This window comes from Scyliorhinus torazame, chromosome 2 (assembly GCF_047496885.1).
Source record: "Scyliorhinus torazame isolate Kashiwa2021f chromosome 2, sScyTor2.1, whole genome shotgun sequence".
Taxonomy (NCBI): domain Eukaryota; kingdom Metazoa; phylum Chordata; class Chondrichthyes; order Carcharhiniformes; family Scyliorhinidae; genus Scyliorhinus; species Scyliorhinus torazame.
In genome coordinates, this window is record NC_092708.1 from 131,357,491 (window position 1) to 131,374,057 (window position 16,567).

At 43.5% G+C, this 16,567-nt stretch overlaps 1 protein-coding gene across 2 annotated transcripts in view; it reads left to right on the forward strand.

Moving 5' to 3' along the window:
* Positions 1-14,664, forward strand: part of rbm45 (RNA binding motif protein 45) — a 59,007-nt gene extending 44,343 nt beyond the window's left edge. For both annotated transcript variants that reach the window (XM_072477108.1, XM_072477099.1), the window contains exons 8-10: positions 9,556-9,722; positions 11,485-11,703; positions 14,358-14,664. In XM_072477108.1, the coding sequence (XP_072333209.1) occupies positions 9,556-9,722; positions 11,485-11,677 (360 nt within the window). In that variant the 3' untranslated portion in view covers positions 11,678-11,703; positions 14,358-14,664. The remainder of the gene's footprint in view (positions 1-9,555; positions 9,723-11,484; positions 11,704-14,357) is intronic.
* Positions 14,665-16,567: the final 1,903 nt, after the last annotated feature.

Below are 16,567 nucleotides of genomic sequence, written 5' to 3' on the forward strand. Positions count from 1 at the left end.
CTTTGTTTCCTCTCTGCCAACCAGTTTTCTATCCACCTCAATACATTTCCCCCAATCCCATGCGCTTTAATTTTGCACAATAATCTCTTATGCGGGACTTTGTCAAACGCCTTCTGAAAGTCCAAATGTACCACATCGACTGGCTGCCCCTTGTCGAATGTACTGGTTACCTCTTCAAAGAATTTCAACAGGTTTGTCAAGCATGATTTTCCCTTCATAAATCCATGCTGACTCTGACTGATCCTGCCACTATTTGAGAATAGATTTCTCTCAGATTGGCAAGCAAAATTGTAGCGGAACAATTGGCTGCCTTCAAAGAGGAGTTGCTTTGGATACAGTGGAAGTACAATTCCATGAGTAGAAAAGGTAAGGCAAACAGAGCCCCAAATCCCTGATTGATAAGTGAGACCGACTCTGAAGATGAAACAAAAAAAGGGTGCATGCTACAGATGTTAGTTTGATAATACATGTAGAGCCAGGTTGGACAGAAGGGGCGCAATTCTCCCATCTGGAGACTTAAGTGCCGACGCTGGAGTGAAAACCGGAGTGTTTTACTCCGGCGCCGGAGGCATTTCCCAGATCCCGATTCTCCCGCCCCCGGGGGGCTAGGTGCGGCGACGCGTCATTTACACGCACCAGGCCTTGGCGCCGCGTAAATGACGTCATCTGCGCATGCGCGGTTGCCGGCCGCCCCGCAAGAAGATGTCGGCTGGATCTTGCGGGGCAGCGGAGGATAGGAGGTCCTCCTTCGGAGAGGCCGGCCCGCCGATCGGTGGGCACCGATCGCGGGCCAGACCCCTTTGAGTCCTACACCAGTGAAAGAACCCCCCCCCCCCACAAGCGTTCCCGCGCTGTTCCCGCCGGCAGCGACCAGGTGTGGATGGCGCCGGCCAGAAGCCGTCATTTTGGGCAGGCAGCTCGGCCCATCCGGGCCGGAGAATAGCGGAGAATCACCATTTTGGGTGTCCCGGGCGATTCTCCGGCCTGCGCCGCGCAGAACTCGACGGGGCCGTTCTTGCCGCTTGGGTGAATTGCAGGAGGACATCGGACCGGCGTCGCGGGGAAAAATGGCGCGCCAGGCGATTCTCCCAACCGGCGCGGGAGCGGAGAATCGTGCCCAAGGTGTTTGAATATTTAGATTTGCTTCCTGCCTCGTTTTTTGTGCTGGGAAGCCTGTCCAAAGCTGGTCCCGCAGCTGTAAAATTCCCTGGCAGTCGGACATGGTCAAGAAGCCAACCTGATTGATACTCACCCCAATTTTAACCTAACAACTCCACTACCACCCCACCCAGCCCCACAGTGGTCCTGCCTCATACATGTTGTGAAAATTCTTCCCAATATTTCCGGCCCAATTGCTTTCAAATTTCTCTGTGGCCTTGCCCCTCTCTCCCCTTCTGTGTAGCTTCCTTCAGCCCAGAAAGGCCTTTGAGATCTCTTCATCTCCATTTTCTGGTCGCCTATGCATCCTTGATTTTAATCTTTCCATCATATATTTTCAGCTGACTTGCTTCTGTGCTCTCGGACTTTTTCTGTAAATGTCTCAGCCTCTCTCCTCTAAAACTAAGAATTCCATTTGCCATTTTCACCAGCTTCTCAACTTGTCCTGCCACCCTGGAAGATTTATGTACGCACACCTCGAGGTCTCGCTGATCTTGTATCTCTTTTTAAAATAGTGCCACTTACTTTAAATTGGTAGGAAAATTGAGAAATAAAATAAATCGCTTCCCACTTCTCTCCCAATTCCATCTGCCATATGCCTACCTATTTTTTGTTTGCAATATTTTAATTAAGTTTTTAACATTTTATACATAACACCACCCCACCCCAATCAGAACTAGTACAAAAGGAAACAACCACACCCAGTGCAGCACTTCACATCACACCTCCTCCAAGCCATCCCCAGCTCCTCCTCCCACTTAGCCTTAACCTCCTCCAGCGGTATCATACCTTCCTCCAGAATTGTCCTGTAAATCCCTGAGGGAGCCCCCTCCTCCATGCCCGCACTAACAATGAAGAGGGCGGCATCACTGGAAAGATGTTCCTCACAAAATCCCGCACCTGCATATACTGGAAAGATCTGTGGAATTCCATACTTCTCCGTCAACCCCTCCAACCTTGTGAGCCACCCCATCAGAAACAAATCCTTCATTCCGATCCCCCACACACACCGCCCCCGTCCTTCCAACCCCCGGAACATTGCAACTTACCTAGCTGATTCAAAAAAGTGATTTGCACAGAACTGCACTGTCTTCGATAACACTCCAAATTTAAAATGCTTCCGAAATTGCCTCCAGATCTTCTTAGTCGCTACCATGACTGGATTGTCTGAGTATTTCCCTGGAGGTAATGAATGGTGCTGTCACCAGCGTCCGCAACTCTGACCCCTTACATGAACCAGTCTCTATCTTAATCTAAATTTCCTCTTGGTGTCTGTACCAGCCCAGTACCTTCTCGGTGTTCACCACCCAATAGCAATAAATCAAATTCGTCAGAGCCAAACCACTGGACTGCCAATCCCTCTAAAACACTGTTTACGATTTCTGGCTACCTTGCCCGACCAGATAAACAATGTAATCAACCGCTCCTCTCCTGAACAAATACCTTTGACAAAAACACTGACAGGCATTGGAATAAAAATGGAAACAGTGGTAAAATGTTCACTTTTATCGTTTGAATTCGGCCGGCCAACAACAGTGGAGGTTTATCCCACCTCTGTAAATCCGCCTTGACCCTACCCACCAGGCCTGTAAAGTTCAATGTACGGAGCCAGGCCCAATCTTGAGCCACTTCCACTCTAAAGTGGAAGGTCGCCACACGGAACGACAACACCCCCCACCCCCCCCGGCAGAGAGACCAAAACGCACTCACTCTTCTCCAAGTTCAGTTTGTATCCTGGGAGAGCCCTAAAATCAAGTCAACAGCCCGATCCTCTCTCCCACCGTGGGGACCAGGTCCAAGATGTATAAAAGAAGGTCATCGGCATATAGTGAAACCCCATGTTCTACCTGCCCCTCCAATTATCTGACTGCCCCAATGTGATGGCCAAAGGATCTATCACCAACACATAGAAGAGGGGACATAGGCACCCCTGCCTCGTTCCCCTATGCAAATGAAAGTATCCTGAATTGCGATCGTTCATACGGACACACCACAGGCTTCCTGTAAAGCAATTTAACCCACGACACAAACTTGGGCCCTATCATAACCATTCCAAACACCGCAAACAGGTAACTCTATTCTTTCAAAGGCCATCTCCGCATCCAGTGCCACAATGACCTGCTGCTCCCCCCCTTTCTCCTGATGGGGAGAGCACCACGTTCAACAAACACTGCACATTTGAGGACAACCGCCTGCCCTTACAAACCCTGTCTGGTCCTCCCCAACCACCTATGGGTGACACTCCTCCAACCTGAGTGCCAGAACCTTAACCAGAATCTTGCTATCCAGATTTAGTAAATATATCGGCTGGTACGACCCACACTCCACCAGGTCCTTATCTATCTTCAATTGAAGCCTGCCTCATCATCTCTTGGAGTGCTCCCTTTGCCACCGCATCCTCAAACATCTCCACCAACAGCAGAACCAGCCGGTCCACAAACGTCTTATAAAATTCAACCAGGAACCCATCTGGCTCTGGTGCCTTGCCCATCTGCAATTTGCCTATGGCCACCCGAACCTCCTCAATCCTATTGGCTCCTCCGAACCCCTCCCTATCCTTCTCCTTCACCATAGGGCACTCCAATCCCTTCAAAAAATCCTCCAAAAAAGACTCATCCCCCGACAGCTCCCACATGTACAACTTTTAATAAAGCTCTTCAAATACTCTGTTGATCTTCTGTGGAGTGGATACTGTTATGGGCCAGAGGTTAGAGAACCCCAAAGTGTATCATGGAGTTGACCTGACCCACAACTTTTAATAGATTGTGGTATGGGGAGCACACGGCCCACTCTACAGGTGTGGTACAGCAGAAATGGAAACGTATTTTTTAAAGCAAAACCATGTTTATTCTATGAACTCAAGTTAACCTTTTTAAAACATACAGTGAACATCTTAGCAACCATCAATTCAAATACAACCCCCAAAGAATACAACACTAAGTAATCCTTAATAACTTCCCAAATAACATCCAGAAGACAAAAGAAACACCTTTCAGCAGAAGCACATCAGGTTTGCATTCACTACTGAGAACATTTATAATTCTGAATTCACCAAATGATCGAGAGATAGTCTTTTCATGGCAGAGTGAACAGCAGTACACCTCTGTTTGGCTTCAGCTCCGACACTGAAAACGAAACCAAAAAAACATTGACACACCCAATCTTTTCTCAAAGTGAAACTAAAAAGCAGAACCAGAGCTCAGCTCCACCCACACTCTGACATCACTGATAAACACCCATTTCTTAAAGATACTCCCACATGACAATACCAACTCTTTCACTCGTCTCTCATATCTGAACAATCTCCTGGGAGGCTGCCTACGCTGGCTAGCCAACAAATGGCTGGCCTTCTCCCCATATTCGTACATTGCTCCTCTTGACCACCTCCACTGGCGCAGGCCTTGCCTGTGGACAACTGCGTCTGCAGTACCTTCCTGCTGACCAAAAGTTGGGGTGGGATCTTCTGAATTCTTGCCATCAACCTCTAAAAGTTCATTTATCTGCCTCTGGAGCTCCTTGGTGCCTCCTCAACCTGCATCATCTGTGAGATTGTCTCACCTCTCACCACAACCTTCAAAGCCTCCCACAGAACTGGCGAGACCTCCTTGATTTTTATTAACTCCACATACTCATCTATCACCCTCGGCATCTTCACGTAGAACCCCATGTCCGCTAGCAACCCCACATCAAAATTCCATGCCAGTTGCCGTGCCGGCCCCTTCTCCAATACTACATCCACCAGTTGTGGGGCACGATCGGCAATTACAATCGCTGAATACTACGGCCTCCTTACCCCTACCAACAAGGACCTCCCTATGTTGAAAAAGTGGATCCGAGTGTACCGGAGAAAAGAAAGTGCACTCTCAGCATGTGCGTGTCGCCTTCTCTCTTTCTCCCCCCCCCCCCCCCCCCCCCCTTCCCCCACGATTTAAAATGCCCCCATGGCTCCACTCTTCCCCCATCTCCTTCACAAACGTCGCCAATACTGTTACACACCGCTGACGGGGCCAAAGACCACTGATCCACTCTTGGGTTCAGGACCATATTCAAGCGACCCCCCCAAAAGAATCAACTGATGTGTGTATATAGTCGGGATAGACCTAACATCTTCGTGAAGCCTACATCATCCCAATTGGGGGCATACACGCTAACCAATACCACCGACCTTTTCTCTGAAGTATCTGGAACTATCACGTATCTGCCCCCACGAACGGTCACCACCTTCTCCACCTGAAACCGCGCTCTCTTGTTAATCAGTATTGCTACTGGAGCCCTCGGCCTTACTACCAAACCCCAAGTGAAACACCTGACTAACCCATTCTTACAAAGCCTTCCCAGGTCTTTCACCCGCAAATGGGTCTCCTGCAGCAGCACCTCATCAGCCCTTCAAGTGAGTGAAAATTCTCACCTGCTTTACCGGCCCTCCCAATTCTCGCATATTCCGCGTTTCCAACCAAACTGGGGGGCCCTCAGCCCTGGCCCTGCATATCAACCATGTCCACTGTGAGGTATTATACAATTCATTTTCCCCTCCCCTACCAGATTCCTAAAACTAGAGCCCACCCAAGACTGGCCCCCAGCCCTGCCCCACGAATGGGACCAAGAACTATTGCCAGTCACTGTCAGCCAGTTACTTCCTCTAAGAAATAATTTCCCCTTAAAACAGTTCCTCTCTCCAATCTTCCCCTCCCAATTCACACCTTCTGGGTAAGCCAAAACCTGCCGATCCAGGTTCAGCTGTCCACAGCCACCCCCCCTCAACTCGCCTCTGTTCACCAGCCAACTCCAGTTTGACCGTGGGTGGCCCCCAGCGCCATAACAAAGGAATTACAAACAAACTTCCCAAACCAACCACATCGAAACACCCCCACCCCCTATGCCTACCCACTTCCCCTTTCTGTCTTCAACCTTCTGAAGTCTGTTCTTTCCTTTTCACTACCTTTCTGAGTTTGATATCACCGCAGCTCTGAAATTATGCCCTGGGCCTACAAATCCGGTGAATATGCATGGAAAGGAAGAGCAATCCAGTACTACCCCTTGTGGGCCACCGCTTACACTTTCCTCCAGTCTGAAAGGCAGAAAAATTCACCACTATTCCCTGATTCTTAGCCAGTTTTGTATCCGCTCAGTGTGGTCCATAAGACCATAAGACATAGGAGCGGAAGTAAGGCCATTCGGCCCATCGAGTCCACTCCACCATTCAATCATGGCTGATTTCAACTCCATTTACCCGCTCTCTCTCCATAGCCCTTAATTCCTTGAGAAATCAAGAATTTATCAACTTCTGTCTTAAAGACACTCAACGTCCCGGCCTCCACCGCCCTCTGTGGCAATGAATTCCACAGACCCACCACTCTCTGGCTGAAGAAATTTCTCCTCATCTCTGTTCTAAAGTGACCCCCTTTTATTCTAAGGCTGTGCCCCCGGGTCCTAGTCTCCCCTGCTAATGGAAACAATTTCCCTACATCCACCCTATCTAAGCCATTCATTATCTTGTAAGTTTCTATTAGATCTCCCCTCAACCTCCTAAACTCCAATGAATATAATCCCAGGATCCTCAGACGTTCATCGTATGTTAGGCCTACCATTCCTGGGATCATCCGTGTGAATCTCCGCTGGACCTGCTCCAGTGCCAGTATGTCCTTCCTGAGGTGTGGGGCCCAAAATTGCTCACAGTATTCTAAATGGGGCCTAACTAATGCTTTATAAAGCTTCAGAAGTACATCCCTGCTTTTATATTCCAAGCCTCTTGAGATGAATGACAACATTGCATTTGCTTTCTTAATTACGGACTCAACCTGCAAGTTTACCTTTAGAGAATCCTGGACTAGGACTCCCAAGTCCCTTTGCACTTCAGTATTATGAATTTTGTCACCGTTTAGAAAATAGTCCATGCCTCTATTCTTTTTTCCAAAGTGCAAGACCTCGCACTTGCCCACGTTGAATTTCATCAGCCATTTCTTGGACCACTCTCCTAAACTGTCTAAATCTTTCTGCAGCCTCCCCACCTCCTCCATACTACCTGCCCCTCCACCTATCTTTGTATCATCGGCAAACTTAGTCAGAATGCCCTCAGTCCCGTCATCTAGATCGTTAATATATAAAGAGAACAGCTGTGGCCCCAACACTGAACCCTGCGAGACACCACTCATCACTGGTTGCCATTCCGAAAAAGAACCTTTTATCCCAACTCTCTGCCTTCTGCCTGACAACCAATCGTCAATCCATGTTAGTACCTTGCCTCGAATACCATGGGCCCTTATTTTACTCAGCAGTCTCCCGTGAGGCACCTTATCAAAGGCCTTTTGGAAGTCAAGATAGATAACATCCATTGGCTCTCCTTGGTCTAACCTATTTGTTATCTCTTCAAAGACCTCTAACAGGTTTGTCAGGCACGACCTCTCCTTACTAAATCCATGCTGACTTGTCCTAATCCGACCCTGCACTTCCAAGAATTTAGAAATCTCATCCTTAACAATGGATTCTAGAATCTTGCCAACAACCGAGGTTAGGCTAATTGGCCTATAATTTTCCATCTTTTTCCTTGTTCCCTTCTTGAACAGGGGGGTTACAACAGCGATTTTCCAATCCTCTGGGACTTTCCCTGACTCCAGTGACTTTTGAAAGATCATAACTAACGCCTCCACTATTTCTTCAGCTATCTCCTTTAGAACTCTAGGATGTAGCCCATCTGGGCCCGGAGATTTATCAATTTTTAGACCTCTTAGTTTCTCTAGCACTTTCTCCTTTGTGATGGCTACCATATTCAACTCTGCCCCCTGACTCTCTGGAATTGTTGGGATATTACTCATGTCTTCGACTGTGAAGACTGACGCAAAGTACTTATTTAGTTCCTCAGCTATTTCCTTGTCTCCCATCACTAGATTGCCAGCGTCATTTTGGAGCGGCCTAATGTCAACTTTTGCCTCCCGTTTGTTTTTAATGTATTTAAATAAATTTTTACTATCATTCCTAATGTTACTGGCTAGCCTACCTTCATATTTGATTCTCTCTTTCCTTATTTCTCTCTTTGTTATCCTCTGTTTGTTTTTGTAGCCTTCCCAATCTTCTGACTTCCCACTATTTGCCATATTATAGACTTTCTCTTTTGCTTTGATGCATGCCCTAACTTCCTTTGTCAGCCATGGCTGCCTAATCCCCCCTCTGATAACCTTTCTTTTCTTTGGGATGAACCTCTGTACTGTGTCCTCAATTACTCACAGAAACTCCTGCCATTGCTGTTCTACTGTCTTTCCCACTAGGCTCTGCTCCCAGTTGATTTTCGTCAGTTCCTCCCTCATGCCCCTGTAGTTAACTTTATTTAACTGTAACACCTTTACATCTGATTCTACCTTCTTTCTTTCAAATTGGAGATTGAATTCTACCATATTATGATCACTGCCTCCTAAGTGCTCCCTTACTTTAAGATCTTTAATCAAGTCTGGCTCATTACATAACACTAAGTCCAGAATGGCCTGTTCCCTTGTGGGCTCCATCACAAGCTGTTCCAAAAAGCCCTCCTGTAAACATTCAATGAATTCCCTTTCCTTGGGTCCACTGGCAGCATTATTTACCCAGTCCACCTGCATATTGAAGTCCCCCATGATCACTGTGACCTTGCCTTTCTGATATGCACTTTCTATTTCATGGTGCATTTTGTGCCCCCGGTCCTGACCACTGTTAGGAAGCCTGTACATAACTCCCATTATGGTTTTTTTGCCTTTGTGGTTCCTCAACTCTACCCACACAGACTCCACATCATCTGACCCTATGTCGTTTAGACCATTTAATTCCATGTGCTTCGGTTTTGTCAACACGTCTATTATGTGGTGATACTTCAAACACTTTTCAATCACATGCACCACTGTAATCTGTCCTACCTCTTCTACCCACAAACTCAATCAATTGGTAAAGCTGGTCATACGCAATTTGCCATTCCAATAGGGATGTACAAAGTGCACTTTTTAATGCAGATTTATGTCGATCTTTGGATAATTATTAGGAAAAATGGTAAATTAACATTATTTAAAAGTATGCACTACTTCTGACTTGTATTAGATAAAATACAAACATAACATTTTGGCTTTAGTTACTGGTAAGTGCTTGTAGTAACCAATGTAATTAATTAGACAGCACCTGCTTGGCTGATTTTAACATTGTGCTAATTATGCAAATGTGGCTTAACAGAGACTGAACACCTGTTTGTACTTTGCGTAAACTTTTTTTTACTTTGTGACATTTTTGATATGTAGAAATTCCTGAACACAAACGTTTAGATGTTGCAGGTACAGTATGTACTGAGGATCAGGTATAGATTCACTTCGTTGCATGGTTCTTATGCAGGAAAAAGTTTTTTTTTAAAAAACAAATGTATAACATGACTAAAATGTGTTGCAGGGATTTGGAGGAAGCAGCAATCCACCGCCGGTATCTAGGTTGCAAGTTGACTTTTCAATACCTGCACCTCAAAACTTTGCTGTTTCTGATAGTGCTGTCAGAGAGAGACTCTTTGTGGTCTTCAATCCAACTGTTCTGCCCCTTGATGTATTGGAGGACCTGTTTTGGTAAGGAACTGTTTTAGACTTTTGAAGTCCCTAAATATTTTTTGTATTTGAATTTAAATTTTTTGTATTTGACATTGTTTTGAAGGCCGGTTTGGACAGATGGCTTGTGATGCAGAGCGAGGCCAACAGTACAGGTTCAATTCCCTTACCGGCTGAGGTTATTCATGAAACACCTTGCCCCTTGCCTGAGGTGTGGTGATCCTCAGATTAAATCCCCACCAGTCAGCCTATGGTCATCTAAGATTATGGCGACTTTACCTTTACCTAAATAGGGTGGCATAGTAGCACAGTGGGTAGCACTTTTGCTTCACAGCTCCAGGGTCCCAGGTTTGATTCCCGGCTTGTGTCACTGTCTGTGCGGAGTCTGCACATTCTCCCTGTACCTGTGTGGGTTTCCTCCGCGGAGGTGCTCCGTTTTCCTCCCACAAGTACCGAACGATGTGCTTGTTAGGTGAATTGGACATTCTGAATTCTCCCTCAGTGTATCCGAACAGGCGGATGTGGCGACTAGGGGTTTTCACAGTAACTTCATTGCAGTATTAATGTAAGCGTACTTGTGACAGTAAAGATTGTTATTATTATTTACAGTGTGTCATTTTGAGTGCAGAGTGTTCTTATACGCCTTTCTCCTCCGTAATTGTTGTACTGGTGTCTGTTGAGGGTTCCAAACAAGTGTGAGCTTTGGGTGGGCTTTTACACTGACCTGTAAGCAAGACCTGTTTTGCTAGATCTCCTATTTTCTTAGTTATTACTGTTACGACAGTTCTGCTGAGTTGCTGGAATTGTTCAACTTATTTTAAGATCTTTAATCAAGTTACCACAGTATTTTCTTTTGTTTGCTATTCAGTTTGCTGTTTGAAAGAATCAATGTTCAGGCATATTATCCCTTTTCTCTTTGAAAATGGTACTACGTTCGGAAAGTAATGAATTGTGAAGGAGAGCAGAAAATTGAAGAAGAGTATATTAAATGAATGGGTAGAATGAAGGTAGATGCAGTTCAACACAAGTGTGAGAGGGCAAAAGTATCAAATGTGACCGAAATGGGAAATGCTGTGGAATGATTAACAAAATGGGTTGGGACTTTAGGCTACATATACCATTTAAAAGCTGGCTCACAATTTGAGTACTGGTAAAACATGATTCCGAATATTGCATCAAAGTCAATTCTAGCCTTTGAATGGAATATGAATTAGCCACGGCGAAAGGCCTAATAGGCATGGTTCTCCCACTGGAGTAAGCGATAGCACAAGGACATATCAGTTTAAAAATGAATCCAAGAAAACAATTGTTCCCCAAAAAGTTGGATTGTTGGAATACTGCTCCAGAAGGCCAAAGACTGAGTTAGAAAGAATAGCGAGGTTAAGAGGAGGAAGAATTGGAATTGATGATGAGCCACTGCCACAGGAGTAATTTGTGGAGAGGCTTAATGAGCCAAATAATCACCACCTGTTTCCCTCTACTGTTTTTAAACCTTTCCATTAACTGTTTAACCAAATCAATGATATGTGTATTTTCTATTTTTTTTTTTTGTCACCAAACCGTTGCTGATGCCTAAATCCCTAAATGAATCAGTAAGAAGCTCCACTCTGTTTTTAATTTTGTGATTTTCTCATTCTCACTTGTGGTGCTCTAAACATTCAATAAGTAATAAATATATGAAATAGTCTGACAATGAACTGATTTTGAATGCTATACTTGCACATGATTTATTTTTCTTAAATTTAAGTTTACTTTCTTTCATATGCTAATGTGTTTTTCCTAGTCGTTTTGGGAACCTGATTGAAGCATATTTGGTGCCAGGACGTAACATTGGCTATGTTAAATTTGCTGAAAGGCACAGTGCTTCTAATGCCATGGAAACCTTGCATGGAAAGGTTGTTAATGGTATCAAGCTCAAAGTAATGTTGGCTGATCCTCCAAGAGAAGAGTCGCACAAACGACAGCGTACACACTAAGATGTTCCAGAAAAGATTGTGCAACGGTAAGCTTTTTAAAAAAAATTTGATTTATACAACTGAATGACGCAATGGGCCATAATTTGCTGTAGGTCATTTAACAACATTTGCCGTTAATTAAATTTGCCCATGCATGTTGAGCGTTGCAATTTTTGTAGTGCTAGTTGCTGAATGCACAAGTTGATAACATGGGGCTGGTTTAGCACAGTGGGCTAAACAGCTGGCTTGTAATGCAGAACAATGCCAGCAGCGTGGGTTCAATTTCCGTACCGGCCTCCCCGAACAGGCGCCGGAATGTGGCGACTAGGGGCTTTTCACAGTAACTTCATTGAAGCCTACTTGTGACAATAAGTTGTTATTATTAACGGACAGCGAACAAAGCCATTCATCGCCTATATAGATAGGATTAAAAACTGTATCTCTAACAGTACAGGAACTGAGAAGGGATTGCAAGAATGGGTGGTTTTATTGTCAAACAAAGAAGCGAGAGAAAGAAAGCCTGATTGAGAGAGAACGAGAAAAGGAAAGTAAAATTTGAGTGTTTACAGTTTAAAAACTTCAACAGCACCTGAAGGACACAGACTGCACATTTGTGATTCATTTTTAGTGCTAAATCGGGTGACTGGTAATAATTAACAATCATTTGAGATTTAGAAAAGGTACTTGTACTGAAATGGACAATTAACTTTTTGTGGTGAGTTTAATTTTAATCTTACAATCAAGTATCACAACTTCATACCGCATAATGGTTAGCCTGCTGACCCAATGCTGTTTCCATAAAGCTTAACGGCAGAGTTGTACCTTGAAAAGCAGCTTTTGGAATTCTGTTTAAAACATGCATCTGCCTTAGTTGCAAGTTGCAGTCGTATTTGTGCATAAATAATGGTGGATGCTATTAGCTCTCCAATATTTAAACAAATCATGAGCAATTATTTTGTGAGTAACTGTTGTATCCAGGGTTAACATTCAGCCCAGACAAATGAAATCCAAGAAAATAACATTAAAGTTATTGTCTTCAGTGATATGTTGAACATGGAACATACAGTGCAGAAGGAGGCCATTCGGCCCATTGAGTCTGCACCGACACACTTAAGCCCTCACTCCCCCCCCCCCCTATCCCCGTAACCCAATAACCCCTCCCAACCTTTTTGGTCACTAAGGGCAATTTATCATGGCCAATCCACCTAACCTTCACGTCTTTGGACTGTTATTTTATATCTGGACAGCATAAAGCAACCTTCCAGTGATGCTAAAACACACCAGGTTTGTTTTTTTAACTACGTTTGAGTATAGGCCAACAGCTGGTATATGGTAGGGATATTCCTTTGGAATTGGTCTTGTTGCATCATCCCAAAATTTTGCCAAGTTTTCTGCTTTACACATATCTGATCTTGGAGTTCTCATTGCTGTAATTGCATGCAAAAACAAACAGTTTATTTTGCCAATATCTGCTCTTATGCCACAGAGCTCTATTTAAATAAATTTCTTAATATATACCTTGCCAATTCATTTGATTTATTATGTTTAACGATTTAAGAGTGTTTCTCTTAACTCTGGCAAAATGAATGCCCAGTCAGCAAAATTCTTCACTTGCGGTTAAGGATACAAATACACATTATATTCACATTATTGTTTGTCAAATTGAAACATTAATGCTTAGCTTATATAATATTATACTGAATAACAATTTTTGGTATGCGTTCACTGCACTCTAGGGTTTCTTTTGTATCTTTGACAACTTACTGAGATTTATTTGTCTCTGGGTAGCATTGTAACTAAAATTTAGCATTATTTCTACATGGTAAACTTTAATATAAATATTCTGAATTTATTATATTCAAAATTTATAATGGCGATGAGATGCTCCAAAATTTAAGGATGTGCATGACTCAATTGGCACAATTTATTGACCACCGTTCTCTGTGCTAGTTCTTCCAAAAACCACAACTGATTTTACGAAATGCAATTTTTAATTTCATCAATTATTTTAAGGTAATGGGGAGTTGTGCTATAATTTCTATCTACAATCATATAAGATTTGTATAAGCTCAATAAGCATCCTAGCTGCCTGATACTTCAGTTTGAAATCTGAACTATTTTGCAACTTTCTATTTAAAATATGCTTATTTTTTTTCTGCATCTAAACATATCACTGGTTTGTTGGATTAATTCCACATATTGGTCTTGTTTTTACATTTTGCAGTGCTTTACAAATTCTTTTGTGGGTTTTTTTCTTTCCCCACCACCTAATGATGTAAGAACGTACAATAACGTTTTATCATGCTTTTAAGAACACAGTCCTTTTCCTTTAATGTAATTTAATTTTCTTTGTGTACACGCACAAAACTGGCAATCCAACTGCCTATGTAGTAATGCATATTCCCAGAACTAAATTGGGCGGGGGGGGGGGGGGGAATATTTTGTTTGTTTTCAGCATTTTTTCTGCAGGGCAAAGGACTGATTAAATAAACAGGTTGAAGTCTTATAGGGTCCCTTGATATTAATGCTAGGCACATTTCAAATGCTTTGAATATATGGCTTAAGGAAAAAATTAAATCTCTTAATTTTCATCAGGGAATTTCCTGGAACATTGTACTGTACCTGTAGACTTTTATTCCTTGTTAACAGATGATTTTTACATTTTCACAGCACTCTTTTATAAATGTTTTTGTTTCTGCAGAGTGGGGACAAATGACATGACACATCAGCTGACTGACTGGCTACTTGACAGTACACAGTGACTTCCACTCGTGACCTTTGCTAGTAACTGAAGTTATTTTTTTTATTTTCTGGGAATGGGCAACGGGTGAAGACTTTGACAGATTGATTACAGTGTATAAGATAGGAATTTAATAATAGCTTTAAGAAACTTGCTCTAATCCATGTAACCTCTGCATTCCCAGCCATTAGAATTTGAATTGTACCTGTTAGCTGTGTTGTCTTAAATAACCTGTACAAAACATAATAAAACTTACTTGTGAAACATTCTGGTTCGTATACTTTCTGTATGGCTTTATTTCAGAATATTGTAACTGAAGTACTAAGTAAGTAAAAGCCATTGCATCAATATGTAAACTGTGATTTGGGTAGTACCTGAAAGAACACCAGATGAAACAAATGGTTCGTCAGTATCCACATTAACATATATACCTTATGCTCTGGGAACACGATTCATTTGTAGAGAATCAATAAAATTACATTTAGTAAATGTCATCTTTACATGGCTTCTGTCCTTTGGCGAGAGCACCGAGTACTTAACTCTATTCTGAGGCATTTCATGTTAAATATCTTACTTTTATTTTTGACAAGGACGGGCACATTAAAATGATTAGTGGTTATATTTTAAGTTAAATTTATTGAAAATTTTGTAAATTTAAGTAATATAATGAGAATTAAACTTCCAATGGAAGCAGTCCATAATAGGTGAAAAGGAGGTGCTGTTGCCATGTTAGTAATTTATATATTAAAAAACTTCCACTCCACTGATCCAGTACTGCTTACAAAGAACAAAGGAAATTACAGCACAGGAACAGACCCTTCAGCCCTCCAAGCCTGCACCAACCATGCTGCCTGTCTGAACTAAAACCCCTGCCCTTCCGGGGACCATATCCCCCTATTCCCATTCTATTCACGTATTTGTCAAGACCCCGCTTAAAAGTCACTTTTGTAACTGCTTCCACTACCTCCCCTGGCAGCGAGCTCCAGGCTCCCTCCACCCTCTGTGTAAAACAACTTGCCTCGTACATCTCCTTTAAACCTTGCCCCACGCACATTAAACCTATGCCTCCTAATTATTGACTCTTCCACCATGCACCTCATAATCTTGTAGACTTCAGGTTGTCCCTCAGCCTCCGTCATTCCAGTGAGAAAAAAAAACAAGTTTCCCCACCCTCCCCTTGTACCTAATGCCCTCCATACCAGGCAACATCCCGGTAAGTCTTTTCTGTTCCCTCTCCAAAGCCTTCACATCCTTCTGGTAGTGCGATGGCCAGAATTGAATACTATATTCCAAGTGCGGTCTAAGGTTGTATAAAGCTGCAACATGACTTCCAATTTTTAAACTCCATGCCCCGGCCGATGAAGGCAAGCATGCCGTATGCCGCCTTGTCTACCTTCTCCATCTGCATTGACAATTCCAGAGATCTGTATACCTGTACACCCAGATCCCTCTGGCTATCAATACTCTTAAGGGTTCTGCCATTTACTGTATATTTCCATCTGTATTAGACTTTCCATATGCATTACCTCCCATTTGTCCAGATTAAATTCCATCTGCCATCTCTCTGCCCAAGTCTCCAACCGATCTATATCCTGCTGTATTCTCTGATGGCCCACATCGCTATCCGCAATTCCACCAACCATTGTGTCATCTGCGGTCTCCAGCGACTCCGGACACCCCGACTGAAACATCGACCACTGACCGGGGTCATTCCCCAACACCAGGAACAGTACCGCCCCTTCCCTGGTTGACGATCTTCTGTTTCAAGAAGCCCTCTTGGATGCTCTCCCTGGCTACCCTCTTGCTCTTTATCTATACACAAAAGCCTTGAGATTTTCCTTAATCCTGCCTGCCAATGACTTTTTGTGACCCCTTTAAGCCCTCCTGACTCCTTGCTTAAGTTTATTTCTACCTTCCTTGTATTCCACACTTGCTTTGTGTGTTCCCAACATGTTAGCCTTGAAAAATGCTTCCTTTTTCTTTATGACTAGGCTCACAATATCTCTCATTATCCAGGGTTCCTGAAACTTGCCATACTTATCCTTCATCATTACAGGAATTTGCTAGTCCTTGAAAGCCTCCCACATGCAGATGTTGATCTGCCCCCAATCTACATTCTTCAGTTCCTGCCTAATATTGTTGTAAATCAGCCTTCCACCAATTTAGCACCT